This window comes from Bos indicus x Bos taurus, chromosome 21 (assembly GCF_003369695.1).
Source record: "Bos indicus x Bos taurus breed Angus x Brahman F1 hybrid chromosome 21, Bos_hybrid_MaternalHap_v2.0, whole genome shotgun sequence".
Lineage (NCBI taxonomy): Eukaryota > Metazoa > Chordata > Mammalia > Artiodactyla > Bovidae > Bos > Bos indicus x Bos taurus.
The window spans coordinates 33,597,609-33,614,091 of NC_040096.1; the positions used below are offsets into that span (position 1 = coordinate 33,597,609).

The 16,483-nt window shown below is 49.9% G+C and overlaps 1 protein-coding gene across 9 annotated transcripts in view; it reads right to left on the bottom strand.

Moving 5' to 3' along the window:
* Window positions 1–16,036, bottom strand: part of PPCDC (phosphopantothenoylcysteine decarboxylase) — a 35,776-nt gene extending 19,740 nt beyond the window's left edge. For 3 of the 9 annotated variants that reach the window (XM_027521287.1, XM_027521295.1, XM_027521293.1), the window contains exons 1-3: window positions 15,829–15,929; window positions 13,882–14,038; window positions 11,156–11,361 (exon numbers count right to left, since the gene is read on the bottom strand). In XM_027521287.1, the coding sequence (XP_027377088.1) occupies window positions 11,156–11,338 (183 nt within the window). In that variant the 5' untranslated portion in view covers window positions 11,339–11,361; window positions 13,882–14,038; window positions 15,829–15,929. The other 6 variants (XM_027521288.1, XM_027521289.1, XM_027521290.1 and 3 more) reach the window with 6 other exon arrangements.
* Window positions 16,037–16,483: the final 447 nt, after the last annotated feature.

Genomic DNA, 16,483 nt, shown 5'->3' on the forward strand with positions numbered 1-16,483 from the left:
AAATTCAATGTAAGTTTAGAAGAAATTTTTCAAAAAGTAGAACATAAGGAGATGGATAATAGTATTAAGAAAGAGAGAGAGAAAATCAGAAGACCAACTTAAGAGGTCCAAATAAGTAATTAAGATTAACTAACTCATTAACTAATAATGAGTTACTGAAGGGGAGATCAATAAAATAAGAGGGATGAAAATTCCAAACGAAATAAAATTAAATTTCCCCAAACTGAAGGACTCTGAGGCTGGAACATCTGTTCTGCCCACAGGGCTCTGAGAAGGTGGCACGCGGTTAGGCTCAAGGAACCTGGAGTCTCACTTCCCAGCCCCCACTGAGGGTCGGTCAGAGGAGCCTGAGCCCACACCAGCTTCTCTGGAAGCCACATCCTCCTGTACTGACGTACACAGGGTTTGCAATCAGCAAAGCCTCAGGAGTTCTTCTCCCCCATGCTGCTGCTAAACCACAAGCCCCAGACTCTACCTGCACTGCTCCTTTCCCAAAAGAAGTCCCTCACGTTTCCCCAGTGACTGCTCCCTTCCCAGAGCTGGCCCACTGTTTTCGCTCAGTCAGTGAGAAGCTCCTAAAAGCTCAACCCTGTCCCCCTGGCCTGTTCTCTGCCAGTACCACCATCAATAGTCCCAAGACACAAATCCAAATCACGAGAAGAACAGAGAGCAGAGGCCTTCCCCAAGGTCCATACGGGGTTTGGCGTGGGAAAGAATCAAGAATGAACCCTGGGCTCCCCTGGAGGTGCAGTGGCCAAGAATCGGCCTGCCAGCGCAGGGGACACGCGTTTGATCCCCAGTCCAGGAAGATTCCGCGTGCCTTGGAGCAACAAAGCCCCTGCACCACAACTACTGAGCTCACGTGGGGCAACCACCTAAGCCGGTTGACCTAAAGCTGTGCTCCCCCAGAGAAGCCAAGGCAATGAGGACTGCACCCTACAACGAGCCCCTGCTTACCTCAACTGGAGAAAGCTCACGTGCAGCAACCAAGACCCGAAACAGCCAAAAATAAGAATGAAATAAATTAAATTTAAAAAACAAAAAGAGAACGAACTTTTCCAAGTAGGACCTGTAGGTCACCAACCACAACCTCAGCACACCAGGACAAAACTTGCCCAGTTCAGGAGATGAATCATCCAAACTGGGTCAGGTCTCTTCTACCACCATTTTTTCTTTTTCAAGTTCAAAAGAAAACACTGGAAACAAGGTAGGACTCAAGAATCGTCCCCCCCCAACCCCAGGTTACACCACTGGCCTCTGGGACCGGTGCTCTTTCATTGTTTTTTCCAAATATGTGCATCAGTCATTTCCGTCATCCTGAGTTTTCACTGCAAGCTTCAGGTCACTCTGGTGACTTCTGGACCGTATTCTTGCTTCATCTTTGATTACTATGTCCTCCTTTCCATTTAACTGCTTCCCTATCTCCTTCAACAGAGGGCTTCCCTGGTAGCTATGTCAGCTTCTGGTCACTGTCTTCTTTTCCTTAAGGGACTACTTTCATTTCTAAGAACTTCCTGACTATCCTGGACGGTCTGCCCCTTAAGATCACCCCGATTAATTCTCTCTATTCTGAAATTTGAAAAGCTGCTTCCTGAAGAGCTAGTTGCCCTGCTCTCCCCTCTCTCCTAACTCTGCCCTGCTCTCCCCAGGCTCCCCAAACAGTCTGCCAGTTCTCAAAGTGAGGACTGTGCCTATGGCCAGCCTTAGAAACATCCCGTTTGGTGATGGCCCTGTCAGGGGCTCCCTCCTCCCTGTCAGCTCTACCCTTCACTTCCCTCTACATGCCCCTCACCGTCCCCCCGGGCTCCTGGGGGAGTTCCACCCAGGGGTCCAGGTAGGCCTCCCACCCTGGTCCACTGCTGCGCCTTGAGATTTTTCCTTTAAGCTCATCCCTAGTCTCTCTGGCTACCTTCCCAGGTTACACAGTCATTGTTAGGGAGCTTCTTGGGGTCAGTGTCTTTATATAGAGTTATGTGAAGAGTATGTGATGAGCCATCATTCCCAATGGCCCTCCCTTGACCCCTATAAAGCAGCCACCTCTCCTTGGCAGTGACCCTGGACCCAGTGTTGTCTGGCAGGCCCAGGCTAGTTTTTCTGGTTTTAGAGGGATGTCACTTGATATGATTCTTCAGTCCCATGGGCTTGTTCTTTCCTTTTCATTCACTCTGTAAAAAGGTTCTGGGAGCCAAGAGCTAGGCCCTAGGTTTCCATACACTTTTTTTTTTCTTCACAAAAAAGGCATGTCATGTTATCTTCCGAGATTCTAAATAACTTGGACTATTCATTCATTCACCCTGACCTTTCCCTCAGCAAATGCTAAGGAGCCTTGGCAGAGCAGAAACTCCTGAGGACAGAAACCCTCCGTGGCCTCCTCTTACACCCTTCTGGGTCCTGGGAGGAGCAGGGCTGGACATTAAAACGGTCTCTCACACACTTCAGAGTTCCTGAAAGGCAGCTCTGTACTTGGCCCCCTGGTGACAAACCTGCCAAGAGTTTCTGTCTTAATATTTTTAACCTGAGCCTCTGTGTGATGTGACCAAGGCGCGGCCAGGCCCTGTAGTATAAGCTGCCTACATTTTGCTTAGCATTTATGGAGATTCCTTCCGGAAACTAGTTGGAAAGTCTGGCGTTCTTTCTCTGTTGAAAACACATCAGCAGTCCCATCTGGGGCTCCTGGGGAGTCAGGGAGGGGAAATGGGAAACAGAATTTGGGGCGATTCCTCCACTTCTCCTGTTAGGCCCCTGGCCTGGCCCAGGCTCCTTCTGGAGCAGGTATCAAAGGAACCTGTGGAAAAGCATTTTCACAGCCACAAGATGAGATCAATCCCATGGCTTGAATGTCCACCTCCGCTCTCATCTCTGGCCTCTTCTCACTACAAGCATGAGCTAGAAGCACCCTTCCTCAAGTATAACAATCAAAAATGACATTGTCCAGGGTTCCCTGGGAGGCAAAACTGCCCCGATGGAGAACCACCACTCTACAGAAATCAGCTAACAAAACTCTCTGCAGTGAAGAAAACATGTCACATCTGTGCTGTCCAGTACGGCGGCCTCTAGCCACACACGGCTACTGAACACGTGAGGTGTGGCTGATGTGACAAGGGAACTGAACTTCTGGTTTTATTTCATTTTAATAATTTAAATTTGAATACAGCTAGTGGCTACTGTATTATATAGCACAGCTCTGGTATATACAAGTAGAGAAGAGCCCCAACTGGAACCCCTAGCTGAGTGGTTAGAAAAGAGCAGGGGTTCCTACAGGGCATGTGACTGTGGCTCCACAGGAGACTGACAAGGACTCTACAGAGGAAGCACCAGCCATGACCTGACCTGGCACAAGGCGAGGAGTCCAGAGCTCTGGTGGCTTGGTCCTCTGGCTGTCACACAGCAGAAGACCATGACACTGGGCCTCCCAGTGTTGACGCTGGCAGTGCCTGGGGCCTAGGGGCCAGCCAAGCAGCTGGCATGACCCTGAGCATGGGGGTGGCGGGTATACTGTAGACAAAAGGCTCTGGGTGCAGTCAGCACATGGGGCTGGGGGGAAGCTATGGAGGAGGAAGCCACATTAACAAATCCCCGAGGGAGTTCCGGTTGGCTGAGAGGGTGTTCCAGTGGCTCACAATGGTATCTCTCCACTTGACAGACATTTACTGAGCCCACTACACACATGGCAGCCAGAGCTGATAGGGGCTTAGGTGTCTGTCTAATGAGTGGGTGGTGATACATGACCCCTGACTACAAAGCAAGCCGGAGCAGGCAGTAGTTCACACCTGCCTGAGGGTTCTCGCCCTCACGGCTGTGGTTAGGTGCAGTAGAGAATGCCCATAAGCTGAGCTCCTCAAGGCCGCTTGCTGATGGTCGCCAAGAAACCTGGTCTTGAGCCCCAGTTCTGCCAGCCTACTGGCTGGGGGACCTCAGGCGAATGCTTTCTCTCTGGCCTGGTTTCCCTCCTGAGCCATGAGCCATCTGGACTATAGGGCCTCCAAGAGCCTCTCCAGCTCACTATACCATCCTAACCCTCTTGTGACCCATGCCCTTTCCCACCAAGCTCTGCCATTCTCTCCTCTGCCTCTAAACTGGCCTCTGGGGGAGCTGCTATTCTCGGCACACGGCCCTTCCTGCCATTCAAGTAAGACCAGGCTGCCAGTCTCTCTGTGCATGCGTGCTAAGTCACTTCACTCATGTCGGACTCTTTGCAACGCTGTGGACTGCAGCCCGCCAGGTTCCTCTGTCCGTGGGATTCTCCAGGCAAGAATACTGGAGTGGGTTGCCATGCCTTCCTCCAGGAGATCTTCCCGACCCAGGAATCGAACCCGTGTCTCTTAGGTCTCCTGCACAGGCAGGCAGGTTACCACTAATGCCACCTGGAAACCACTCAATCCCTCTGTGCACTTTCCTGACTAAAGAAATTGCTCAAGAATGAAGCTAGAGCAGCCAACTGCAGAGGCTCTCCCTCGGGACGCTGTTCTGGAGTATCAGAGAAGGACCCTGGTGCAGGAGCCCGGGGCTGGCTGCCTCTGTGGCCTGTAGAACTGACTCCCCGGGGGAGCAGGCCAGGGAAGGACGGGGCCAGCCAAGCCAGCGGAAGCCCAAATAAATGCCTCAGAGTGCTACAGCTGAACCAGTTTCCACAGCAGGACCACAAAGCAGGCAGGTGGTCCCTACCTGGAAAGAAAGGAAAACCTCAAACCAGGCCATGTTTCTTCTGCTCTCCTTTCCATGATGAGAAGTATTTAAAAAAAAAAAAAAAAAGGCATAAAATCACAAAAAACATTCCGTGATATCCCCAGCAAAAGCTCCACTGACTTTAAAAAATAAAATAAGTACACACAGAGGTTAGAAAATCAAAATAGAACAGAAGGACGTAAAATCCAAGTCTCCCGTCCTGCCCCCATCTCGCCACAAGGGTAACCACCTCCAGAGGGAAAATCGCAAGCAGTTAACCTAGACATGTGAACACACAAAAGGAATATTATATGCTAGCAGTGGGCAACACTTTTCTATAAAGGGCCAGACACTATTTCAGGCTTTGTCACCGCCACTGTACTCTGTAGTAGCAAGACTGTAGCATTTAGTTGTCGGTGTTGGTCTAAGTTGTGTCTGACTCTTTGTGACCCCATAGACTGTAGCACACCAGGCTCCTCTGTACTCCACTATCTCCCAGGGTTTGCTCAAATTCATGCTCATTCAATCGGTGATGCTATCTAACCATCTCATCCTCTGCTGCCCCCTTCTCCGTGGGCCTTCAGTCTTTCCCAGCATCAGGGTCTTTTGCAAATGAGTAGACTCTTTGCATCAGGTGGCCAAAGTATCAAAGCTTCTTCGGCTTCAGCATCAGTCCTCCTAATGAATATTCAGGACTGATTTCCTTTAGGATTGACTGGTTTGATCTCCTTGCAGTCCAAGGGACTCTCAAGAGTCTCCTCCAGCATCACAATTTGAAAGCATCAAGCCTTCATGGTCCAACTCTCAAATCCATACACGACTACTGGAAAATCCATAGCTCTGATTATATGGACGTTTGTCGGCAAAAATGATGTCTCTGCTTTTTAATATGCTGTCTAGGTTTGTCAGAGTGAACAAGCGTCTTAATTTCATGGCTGCAGTCACCATCTGCAGTGATACTGGAGCCCAGGAAAATAAAATCTGTCACTGCTTCCATTTTTTCCCCCTTCTATTTGCCATGAAGTGATGGCCATAGGCAATACTTAAATGAATGGGTATGGATGTGTCCCAATAAAATGTTACAGACACTGAAATCAAATTTTATATAATTTTATGTGTCACAAAATATTTTTCTTTTGATTTTTTTCAACCATTTAAAAAGGTAAATAGTTTATATTTGTATGGTTTACAGGCCATACAAAAACAGACCACAAGACTGCGGCCAGCGGGCCACACTTCGCTAACCTCAGCACCTTGCTCGTTTCACCTGTATCCTGAGGACTGCCCCACAGCAGCACATGAGATCCACCCAGGCTCCTGAACGGCTGCCCTGGATTCCATCAAGAGGTTGAACCATAACTGGCTCACAGTTCTACTGCTGGATATTTGGTGTGTTTCCGTTTTGTTTTATAATTATAAACGGTGCTAAAATGAACATGCTTGTACATTTAGTGAGCTTCCGTAACCCTACAGGGTTCAATCCTATGGGTGAATCAAGGCCCGTGACCATTTCTGGTTTCTCCAGATATTGCCCAAACAGTCCTCCAGAAAACCAGAAAAGATTTCATTCTGCACATATGCAGGCCCTCTTCCCTCAATTCTTAACAGACCTGAACTTCCTGACAGGCATTCTAGAAACTTAAGGTTCTCTAAGCCGAAGCTCTGCCAACTTCCTGGGTGGGAGATTTCCTCCACTTTCAAAAATGCTCTTCTGGCTTTCAGCCCTGCTGACACCTGCTCAGCAAAAGCAGACAGAGGTGTCTGTCTTCTCCATAGTGAGGAGGGTGCCAACCAAAGGGCACAAACTGACTGAGCTGACTGCTCAATTACAGGACAATTATAGAATGCTAAACAGCCACAGCCCCTACATCCCAGGACCTTCTCTTAGGCTGCCTTTGGGTCCTAGGCCTTTCTGCCCTCACGTCTAGAATCTCCTAGCCCTGACGCCAGGAGAGACGTTAAAAATGAATCAGTTGATTATCCAGCCCCCACTTTACTGCAAGGATAAGAAAACTGAGGTCATAAAAAAGATCTGACCTGCCCAGAGTCAGCGTGAGAAATCCTCTGTGCACAGCAGCCTCTCTCGAGGGAGGGCTGGCCACCCCCCACATCTAGCTCCTCCCACCTCTCAGACAGGCTCCAAGGCTTCTCTGCAGGTGGCCACTCTGGATGCCGGCTGGTGTGTGAGGCATCAGTCCAAATTCCTTCCTACCCCTCACTCCCTCAGCCTCCCCGGTCTGGCTCCAGGTCAGCGGTCCTCCTGGGAAGTCTGAACATACTGCTGAATCAGCAGTTGTGAGCCAGGTCTGTAGAATCACCCAGCTCCTTGCCGCCCACAGCCCAGCTGCTTTTGCGAGCTGTTTGCTGGTCAAAATCTAGGGATCCCCAGGGAGCTCAGGAAAGCATGTGAACGCATGACTTAGGCAAAGAGTTGAGGAGGACTGGCCCAAGGCACAAAGACTACTCCTGGGGGTGACTCAGAAAAGGGGCACTGGGGAGATCAGTACCATCAGGGAGTAGGGGGCAGGGTAGGGGGGAGGGAGGGCCAACACAAGGCAAGCAGGGATCCCCCGTGGGTTACCCACTGGGCCACTCTAGATGTCTACCCACAGGAAGGGAGGGCCATGGGCCCCCCCACATCAGCAGATAGACGATGGCTCCACGGCGCCTCCCACGTGGGCTGTCTCAGCAACCCCAACACCCCACACAAGTGGCTGCCCTAAAGGACACGACGACGAGGGAAGAGGACAGGGTGAAGGACAGGAAACAAACACCGTTAAGTGCTTCCGTGTGCCAGGAGCTGTGCCTAGGCGTTGGCGCAAGACGCCAAGTTCCTTCAGCTCTACCCCCCTCCCCCAGCCTTGACGGCAGCCCGAGGGGATGGGTGACAGTCCTCATCTTTATTTTAAAATGACAAAGGCAGGCCCCCAGAGGCTAACTCCGGGAGTCCTCCCTGCTAGATCACTGCCCTTCTGGAGTTGTTCAGCTTCAACTCCAGCTGGAGAGGGGGCGCCAAGTCCTGTTCCAGACGTGGCCTTCGGGCAACAGAGGCTAGACTAAAAGGCCAGGGGTGGCTGGAAAGCCTCCCTGCTCCAGGCAACCCTCTCCTCACACCCGGATAAATGCTGGCCGAGTGGGATGGCAGGAAGCCATAGAGCTGCCATTTCCCTCTGCTCTGAGGCTGCCCATCTGTTTCCTGGGATAGGACTCCCTGCCCCCACCCGGCCCCAGGCCGGAAATTCACTTGCTCTGGGGCTATGGGAAAAGGGAACTGCATGGCTCCCTCCCTCCCCAGAGGGCAGCGGCAGAGGCTGCCTCCCGCCCTCAAGGTTCTTGCTGGCCAGCTCCTACTGAGGGTTCTGGGCACACAAGGAGGGGGCAGGCCAAAGTGGTTCCTGCCCCACCAGCACCACTGCCCAGCCTCAGAGCAGCCACAACACCCTCCCCTCTTCTGGCCTGACTGGCATCCCTGGCTGCCTGGAGGGTGAGGTAAGGGGGTGACTTTCTGGGTATAAGCTTGTGGAAAGTTTAAAAAAAAAAAAAGTTTCCCGCCCCTGCCTGTGAGTCACGACATGGTCATCTGCAAGTGAGCACTGCCCCCTGCTGGACGCTTCGGGTACAGCCACCTGTGTCACCCTGACTTAGATGCTGAGCAGACATAAGCAAGGAAAAAGCACACCCTGCGCCCTAGCAGTTTCAGTTCAGTTCAGTTCAGTCGTTCAGTTGTGTCCGACTCTTTGCGACCCCATGAATTGCAGCACGCCAGGCCTCCCTGTCCATCACCATCTCCCGGAGTTCACTCAGACTCACATTCATCGAGTCAGTGATGCCATCCAGCCCTCTCATCCTCTGTCGTCCCCTTTTCCTCCTGCCCCCAATCCCTCCCAGCATCAGAGTCTTTTCCAATGAGTCAACTCTTCGCATGAGGTGGCTAAAGTACTGGAGTTTCAGCTTTAGCATCATTCCTTCCAAAGAAACCCCAGGGCTGATCTCCTTGCAGTCCAAGGGACTCTCAAGAGTCTTCTCCACCACCACAGTTCAAAAGCATCAATTCTTTAGCGTTCAGCTTCCTTCACAGTCCAACTCTCATATCCATACATGACCACTGGAAAAACTATAGCCTTGACTAGATGGACCTTTGTTGGCAAAGTAATGTTTCTGCTTTTCAATATGCTATCTAGGTTGGTCATAACTTTCCTTCCAAGGAGTAAGCGTCTTTTAATTTCATGGCTGCAATCACCATCTGCAGTGATTTTGGAGCCCCAAAAAATAAAGTCTGACACTGTTTCCCCATATATTTCCCATGAAGTGATGGGACCAGATGCCAGGATCTTCGTTTTCTGAATGTTGAGCTTTAAGCCAACTTTTTCATTCTCCTCTTTCACTTTCATCAAGAGGCTTTTTAGTTCCTCTGCACTTTCTGTCATAAGGGTGTGTCATCTGCATATCTGAGGTTATTGATATTTCTCCCGGCAATCTTGATTCCAGCTTGTGCTTCTTCCAGCCCAGCGTTTCTCATGATGTACTCTGCATAGAAGTTAAATAAGCAGGGTGACAATATACAGCCTTGATTTACTCCTTTTCCTATTTGGAACCAGTCTGTTGTTCCATGTCCAGTTCTAACTGTTGCTTCCTGACCTGCATACAGATTTCTCAAGAGGCAGGTCAGGTGGTCTGGTATTCCCATCTCTTTCAGAATTTTCCAGTTTATTGTGATCCACATAGTCAAAGGCTTTGGCATAGTCAATAAAGCAGAAATAGATGTTTTTCTGGAACTCTCTTGCTTTTTCCATGATCCAGCGGATCTTGGCAATTTGATCTCTGGTTCCTCTGCCTTTTCTAAAACCAGCTTGAACATCTGGAAGTTCATGGTTCATGTATTGCTGAAGCCTGGCTTGGAGAATTTTGAGCATTACTTTACTAGCGTGTGAGATGAGTGCAACTGTGTGGTAGTTTGAGCATTCTTTGGCATTGCCTTTCTTTGGGATTGAAATGAAAACTGACCTTTTCCAGTCCTGTGGCCACTGCTGAGTTTTCCAAATTTGCTGGCATATTGAGTGCAGCACTTTCACAGCATCATCTTCCAGGATTTGAAATAGCTCAACTGAAATTCCATCACCTCCACTAGCTTTGTTCAATACCCCACAAAACTAGCATCACAAATGGTGTCAAAGGTCATGTGTGGTTCCCCAGCTTGGTCAAGATTCTCTTCTTAACCAAACATTAGTCAGCCTCTTTTGAGCCACTTTGCAACTAGGCCTGTCCCCAGGCTTCATCCTCCTAAGCACGATTCCTGCTGCTACACTGGTTTACTAGCCAGAATCTCACACCCTCGCTATGTGATCAGTCTGGATATCTCAGCAGGCTTCTCGTTCCCCAACACTCCCTAGATGATGTCTGATCACCTGGGCTGCCTTCAGAGAGAATCAGCCAGGACAGTATGCTAAAATCTCCCTTAGCCTGATGTTTCTTCTTAATTTTACAGACATACACACACACCACTCTTGGCTACTAAGCTTCACTTTTCCTTGCTGTATTCATAATTAAACCCAATTCTATACTGAGGTCTAGTTTCCCTTATCACAATAGTTTTCCTGAATAAAATCCCACTTCTGGTCTTTCTTTAATACATCAAGTGAACAAAACCACATGGGCTGAGGCAGGCTAGGAAGGCTTTTATGTGAAGTGCTTGTGAAGAAACTGAAAGGGCAAGGGAGAGTAGGGAGGGCAGCACAGCCTGGAAGGGGCTGGCCCAAAGGAAAGGCCACCAGGGGCTACTAGAAGGAGACAGACCAACAAAGGGCCTAGGATATATTAAGATGTGGGGTTATCACCTGTTGGCTTTCACATTTTTTAAAGCCTTCAACTTTTCCCACAAAAGAATCTGCCCTGGAACCCCATACGTAAAACTGATTAATGATGAGGTGACCTGACCAAAGGCAAGGGGCTAAGCCCACTACCTCTGGCACGCTGTGGTGGTCTCTGGGCATCTCTGGGCACCTGAAGGAGCAAAGTTTGAAACCAGAGCTGCAGGCAACAGGGAGTCGCTAAGGTTCCCATGCATTTGGACTGACAGGACAGCCACGGTGTCCAACAAGGAAGGAGGACAGAGCAGAAATGTCCAGGATGGAGTGAAAGCAGAGGCAGGGAGCCCATGGCCACCAGGGGGCGCTGAGAACTTGCCACACTTCTCCAGCCAGCCCTTTTCCACACCAGGACCTCAGGGAACCGAAGGTCAGTGTTTGGGAAGCCAAATCCTCCATTCACCAGTGCTCCTTTCCCAGTCTCCACTCACTCTGTGTCTATCTAATCTAGTTTCTGGTTATACTGTTCCACTCATCCCTGTCTGCTGCGTCCCCTGCATATCAATGCACACAGAGGACTTCCACAAACACCATGATTAAGGAAAACCCTGTGTACTGCACAAAAATGGGCTGGCCCCAGCACACCAGCTCTCTAATGTCAGAGGCTGTCTAGTAAGGATACTCACATCAGGAATGTCCAAAAGCTTAGACACCAGAAGAGGCAACTTCAGGGCTGCAACACTCCCAGTGACTCCCACAAGAACACGGAACTGTCTTCTCAAGGGTGCAGCAGCTGAACTTGTGGCCCTTGGTTCCATCTGGGGTCCAGTGGCTTCGAGTCCTGGGAGCCTGCCAGAATTGGGCTCCATAAAGCTCTGTCAGGATTTAGGATCTAAAAGCAGAACAGGGCACCTGCTTCATTCATACATTCAACCAAAATGTATTGAGCACCCTGTGTTAGATGCCAGGCCAGATGCTGGGGTTCCCCAGGGGTCAATAATCCCAGATTCTTGGAGCAGTTTGATGAGGTCAGACACCCCTACCCCACATCAGTCACACTGTAATATGGTCAGTGCCAAGTAGTCAGAAACCTAAAAAAAAAAGTAACATTCAGGTTGAGTCCTGCAGTACGAGGAAGTTTTTCAGAGAAGAAAATAACTTCACAAGAAGAGCAATCTTGCAAAAGTAAAGAGGCCTGAAGGAGGGTGGCAGGTCTGGGGAACAGAGAGTAGCTTAGCAGTGAGGACAAAGTGTGATGAGGGGGCACTGGGGTGGGCAGGAGGTCAGGCTGCAAAATCAGGTCAAGGACTAAGTGTCAAGGGCAGTGAGGGCCGGGGTGGGGTTTCATTTTAGAAAGACGGTGCCAGTGCTGGTAAGGAGTCTGGAGGGCACCTTGGTGGTGAAGAGACTAGAGGGGGTAGACGAAGAAGGAGCCACTGCCGTGGGCTGGGCTAACTGAAGACTGGCAGGGCAGGTTCCAGGGGTGCCTATGGGGTGGACCCTTAGGCAACAAAGGGGTTTGGGTGCTCCAGGGAGGGATTTGCCTCTCTGTCCCTTTCCCTGTGGATTAGGCACCACCCTACAATTCCATGGCCAAGAAGAGACAAGCATAAAAAGGATAAAGGCCACCCCATGAGACTAGCTGCTTGGTCTCTTCCTCTGGTCCCCAGATGTTGTTAGAAGTGATTGTTTATGATAATATGGCTGATGGATGCATCGAATCCTACACTCTGGCAGGCTGCACCAGCAAAACATACTCATTCCATCAGCAACAGTCATCAAGGGTGATCACACCAGGCAAAAGAATTGTGGAAGACACAGTTGCTGCCTTCAGGGAATCTGTGCATGGACAGAAGACAGAAGTCACACCTGAAATCATTTGAGATGGGTCCTTCTCTGGGATGGACCTTTTCAGTGATCACTGATTCCATTTGGACATCAGTTTCCTTGCCTTTCAGTCCCCACTTTCCCATGGCTACCACCACCAGCAAGCTCCCTGAATGTCTGACCTGGTTTAAACACCAACCACTAGGCAGGTATCAGGCCTGTGGTAGGTCCTGAACATCTGCTGAATGGATCATCACCTGTACCCTCTGAAGCAGAGCTGGGCAGAGAACAGAAGCCTGGCCTGTGAATCAGGAGCCCTGGGCCCTGTCCTTGTGCTCTTGACCTGCTGTGTAACCTTGGCTCAGGGTCATTCCCTCCCTGCACATCTCTTCGTTGAATAATGCAAAGACAGGACCAGGCGATCTCTGAAGCTCCTCCCATCAGCAACCTTCTGAGTCAATGCATGAAAGACAAGAGGTAAGCAACTCTCTGTACAAGGGTATCCTGGGACATGTACTCAAAGGGTAGAATCAACAAGGGGAAGGGACCCCAAGGCAGACCCTGAGGAAGAAGTCCAATGAGTCACTCAATGGCTACTTATCTGACTGCAACCCATAAGGGCTCCCTCTTTACTCTACAGGTCCCTTGGCTCCTTAGGGCCCCCTTGCCCATTTTTTACCTTTAAGACTCAGACACATACCCATATGAGTTGAGGACCATGTTTGGGTTGATTATACCACTCTTATCTGGAAGGGTCTCCCAGGGGCCCAGACCCTTCTCAACAGAGGTTAAGCACAGGCTAGTTTCCTAGAACAAGACATCCCCCCAAAGTTCCATTTGCCAGCAATCTCAATCTCTGCTCTACATCAGGGCCTCAGCCAGGGCCATGCTTGCCCACAGCAGAACTGAGTCTACTCTAAGGCCCGGAGAACCGTGTTGGCAGCTGCCAAGACTAGAGGGCCTATCAGCCAACTTCTTCCCAGAACTAATCTGTGTGCTGATCAGCATCCAGGAGGAGGCACATTCTCAACTCTTCAGAAACACCCACCTGCCAAATCCCAAACCTTGACCCTTGACCCTATCACACAACTAGGGCTAGGAAAAGAGAGATTCCTGCCAAATCAGAAACTGAATTTAAAATCTCCTGGTGGCTCAACAGTAAAGAATCTGCCTGCAATGCAGAAGACTGCCTGCAAAGCAAGGGATGCAGGATCGATCCCTGGGTCAGGAAGGCCACCTGGAGAAGGAAAATGGACAAAATCTCATGGACAGAGGAGCTTGGCAGGCTACAGTCCATGGGACTGCAAGAGTCGGACATGACTTAGCGACTAAACTACCACCACATCAAACTGATATCATTCCTAAGGAACAGGTTACTGAAAGCAATCAGTTAAATCTGGGGCAGGAATTCATGCTGGTGACTTCAACTGCTTCCCCACAGCAGGTGGTACAGCCCAAGATTTCCTATTAATACTTAGCCTGCTAAGCAATCTTTGTTAAGGACCAAACCCTAAATATCTTTCTAGAAAAGAAGGGGGAGGGGCAATATGTACTTGAGGATTAGAGAGTAGATAATTTAACCAACCTCTGAAAGCAAGGTCAAATCAGCTCAAACTGCCAGTCCTGTGGAGGGCAACAGTTGGCAGGAGTTCTTTATGTTTACTCTCAAAGGTTGCTGTAGACAGCACCTCATCTTCCTGAGCTCTGCTTGACTCACAGGAACTCTTGAGCAGCAGAAAGAGCTGGTAAGCAGAAAGGCCAAAGGGCTGAAAGCTGTGATTACTGAGCCTCGAGCTCCCAGGGTGCCAGCCATGCAGGTAGCAACATGCATGCAGCCACAGCCAGAAAAATGACAAGCTTCTCTGTCCTTTGAGAAAGACAAGGCCAGACAGAGTAAAGAGCCTCAACTTGTGGCCGCCTTGTGATGTGTAAGTCTCCTTTTCTGATGAGTTTAATTAGGGCAGAGTTAAGTAAAAGTTTCCAGAATGCCTGCCAATCACAATATGGGCAAGTGTGGAGCCAGGGCAGAACCAGGGCTTTAAAAAATCCAGACTGTGGTTTCAGGCCAGCCCAGACACAAACAGGAGCTGGGGTCCAGAAAAAAGAACCGAATTTGGGTGAGTGGGCAGGGAACTCAGGACTCTCTGGCCTGACGTCAAAGTTCCTCACCCCTGGCCCCAAGATTACGCTCTTCCCTTATCTCCCACCAGTCAGTACAACTCTGCCCAAGTAACACCTGCAGCTCCCACTAGTGGCACTCCTCCCCCAAACCCAGGCATTAAAAGCCGTGGCACAGCCGCTGGAGCACTTTAAATCCTTCCTTCAAGGAAAGGCAAGGAGCTCTTCAGGGAGAACTCAAGGTCTTGACATTCTGCTAAGACTGCTCTTCTCTCAAACCACAAGCAGGCAGGCTTGACTCTGCAGCTCCTGGCATCCTTCCTCAAGGCCACAAGTTGGGGACACATTACATTCAGGCTTCCCAGGTGGTCCTAGTGGTAAAGAACCCACCTGCCAATGCAGGAGATGTGACAGATGCAAGTTCAATCCCTGGATGGGGAAGATCCCCTGGAGGAGGGCATGGCAACCCACTCCAGTATTCTTGCCTGGAGAATCGCATGGACAGAGAAGCCTGGTCCATAGGGCTGCACAGAGTCCAACAGGACTGAAGCGGCTTGGCACTCACACATTAATATTACATTCACACGTGGGGCTACTAACAAGGGAGTGACTGGGCACTGCTACCTCTCAGCCACCAGGAGAGATGAGGACAACTTCTGCTCCAAGGTACCCATCACTTCCCCAACTTGGGAATCTCTCCTGCCTATTACCTGGCACTGGCCTCCAATACTTCAAACTGCAGCACTTAAGTTTTTCTCTGACAAAATTTGGCCTCACTCTCACTTTTTAATGTCATTCAGCACTTTTAGGTGGAGCCAGGGGATAACTGCAATATCCCAGGGCTTTCCTTTTTCTATTGTATCAACTTGTAAAATGGTTTGTACTTGGGGCCATCCCCTTTCCTTTTGGAAAATAGGCTCGAGGTTTTTGTTTGTTTCTTTCTTTAAGGCAAGAGGTAAATGTGGGTAACCGATAGGGCTACCTTTTAAACTAGATTAAAGGGCCACCTTTTAAACTAGATTAAAGGGCCCTAGGCAACTGCAGAAGAGCATAAAGCAGGGATGGGAGAGCACACACAGAAATGCACCACTTCATAGTATACCTACGGCTGATTCATGCTGCTGTTTGGCAGAAACCAACACAATATCGTAAAGAAATTATCCTTCAATTAAAAATAAATTAATTAAAAAAAATAAATGCCCCACTTCAGGATGGAGCTGGGAACAGGTCCATAGCGCTCCGGACCCATAGACTCCACAGCCCTTACACACACACACACACACACACACAGAACTGGAGCTCAGCAGCGGACACACACATACACACACACTGCTACAGACCCGCAGCGGCGAACAAAGATTCTTGGGCACCAATAGGAAAGGGAGGACACGCATGGACACACGCACCCACATACACGGAAACTGAGGTCACACAAAGAGGTCAAAGTCGCCAACGAAGCTTCCCCAGCCTCCTGCTTGCCCCACCACTGGAAGGCAGCCCTGGTTCCCCCAGCCTCCTCACCCGCGCCAGGCGCGTCTCGGAGCAGCCCCAAATATCGCGGTATCCCGGTCGCCCCTCCCGCTGATTCTGACTGGTACGCAACTTTACGGCTGTCGGAGGCCGCCTCCGCGACCGCGTAGCCTTCTGGGAGTTGTAGTCAACTTCTCAGCCTTCCAGGAACTGTAGTGCACTCGGGGAATCCCGCGGAGAACACCGGTTCCCAAGTTGTTGGTATTTCCTGTTTTCATCTGGGCCTGCCAGTTGTCTGACCTCTTCATCCCCCAGCCCCACCCACACTGCTTATCACTGCAGTACTTAATACTTTTACTGAGCCTATCTTCTATGTTTTTTAATTTTTTTAATTAAATATTTTTTTTGGCTGTGCCAGGTCTTAGATGCTGCGTGCGGAATCTTTTAGTTGCAGCGTGGGGGATCTTTAACTGCAGCATGTGAACTCAGCTCTTCCTCAGGAAACTCAGAACTCCTAACAGGCAGAAGGACTCTAGCAATTCCAAGGCTGCCTCAGAGAAAGAACTACACAGAAGTGGGTGACTTTTGACCTCTGGGAA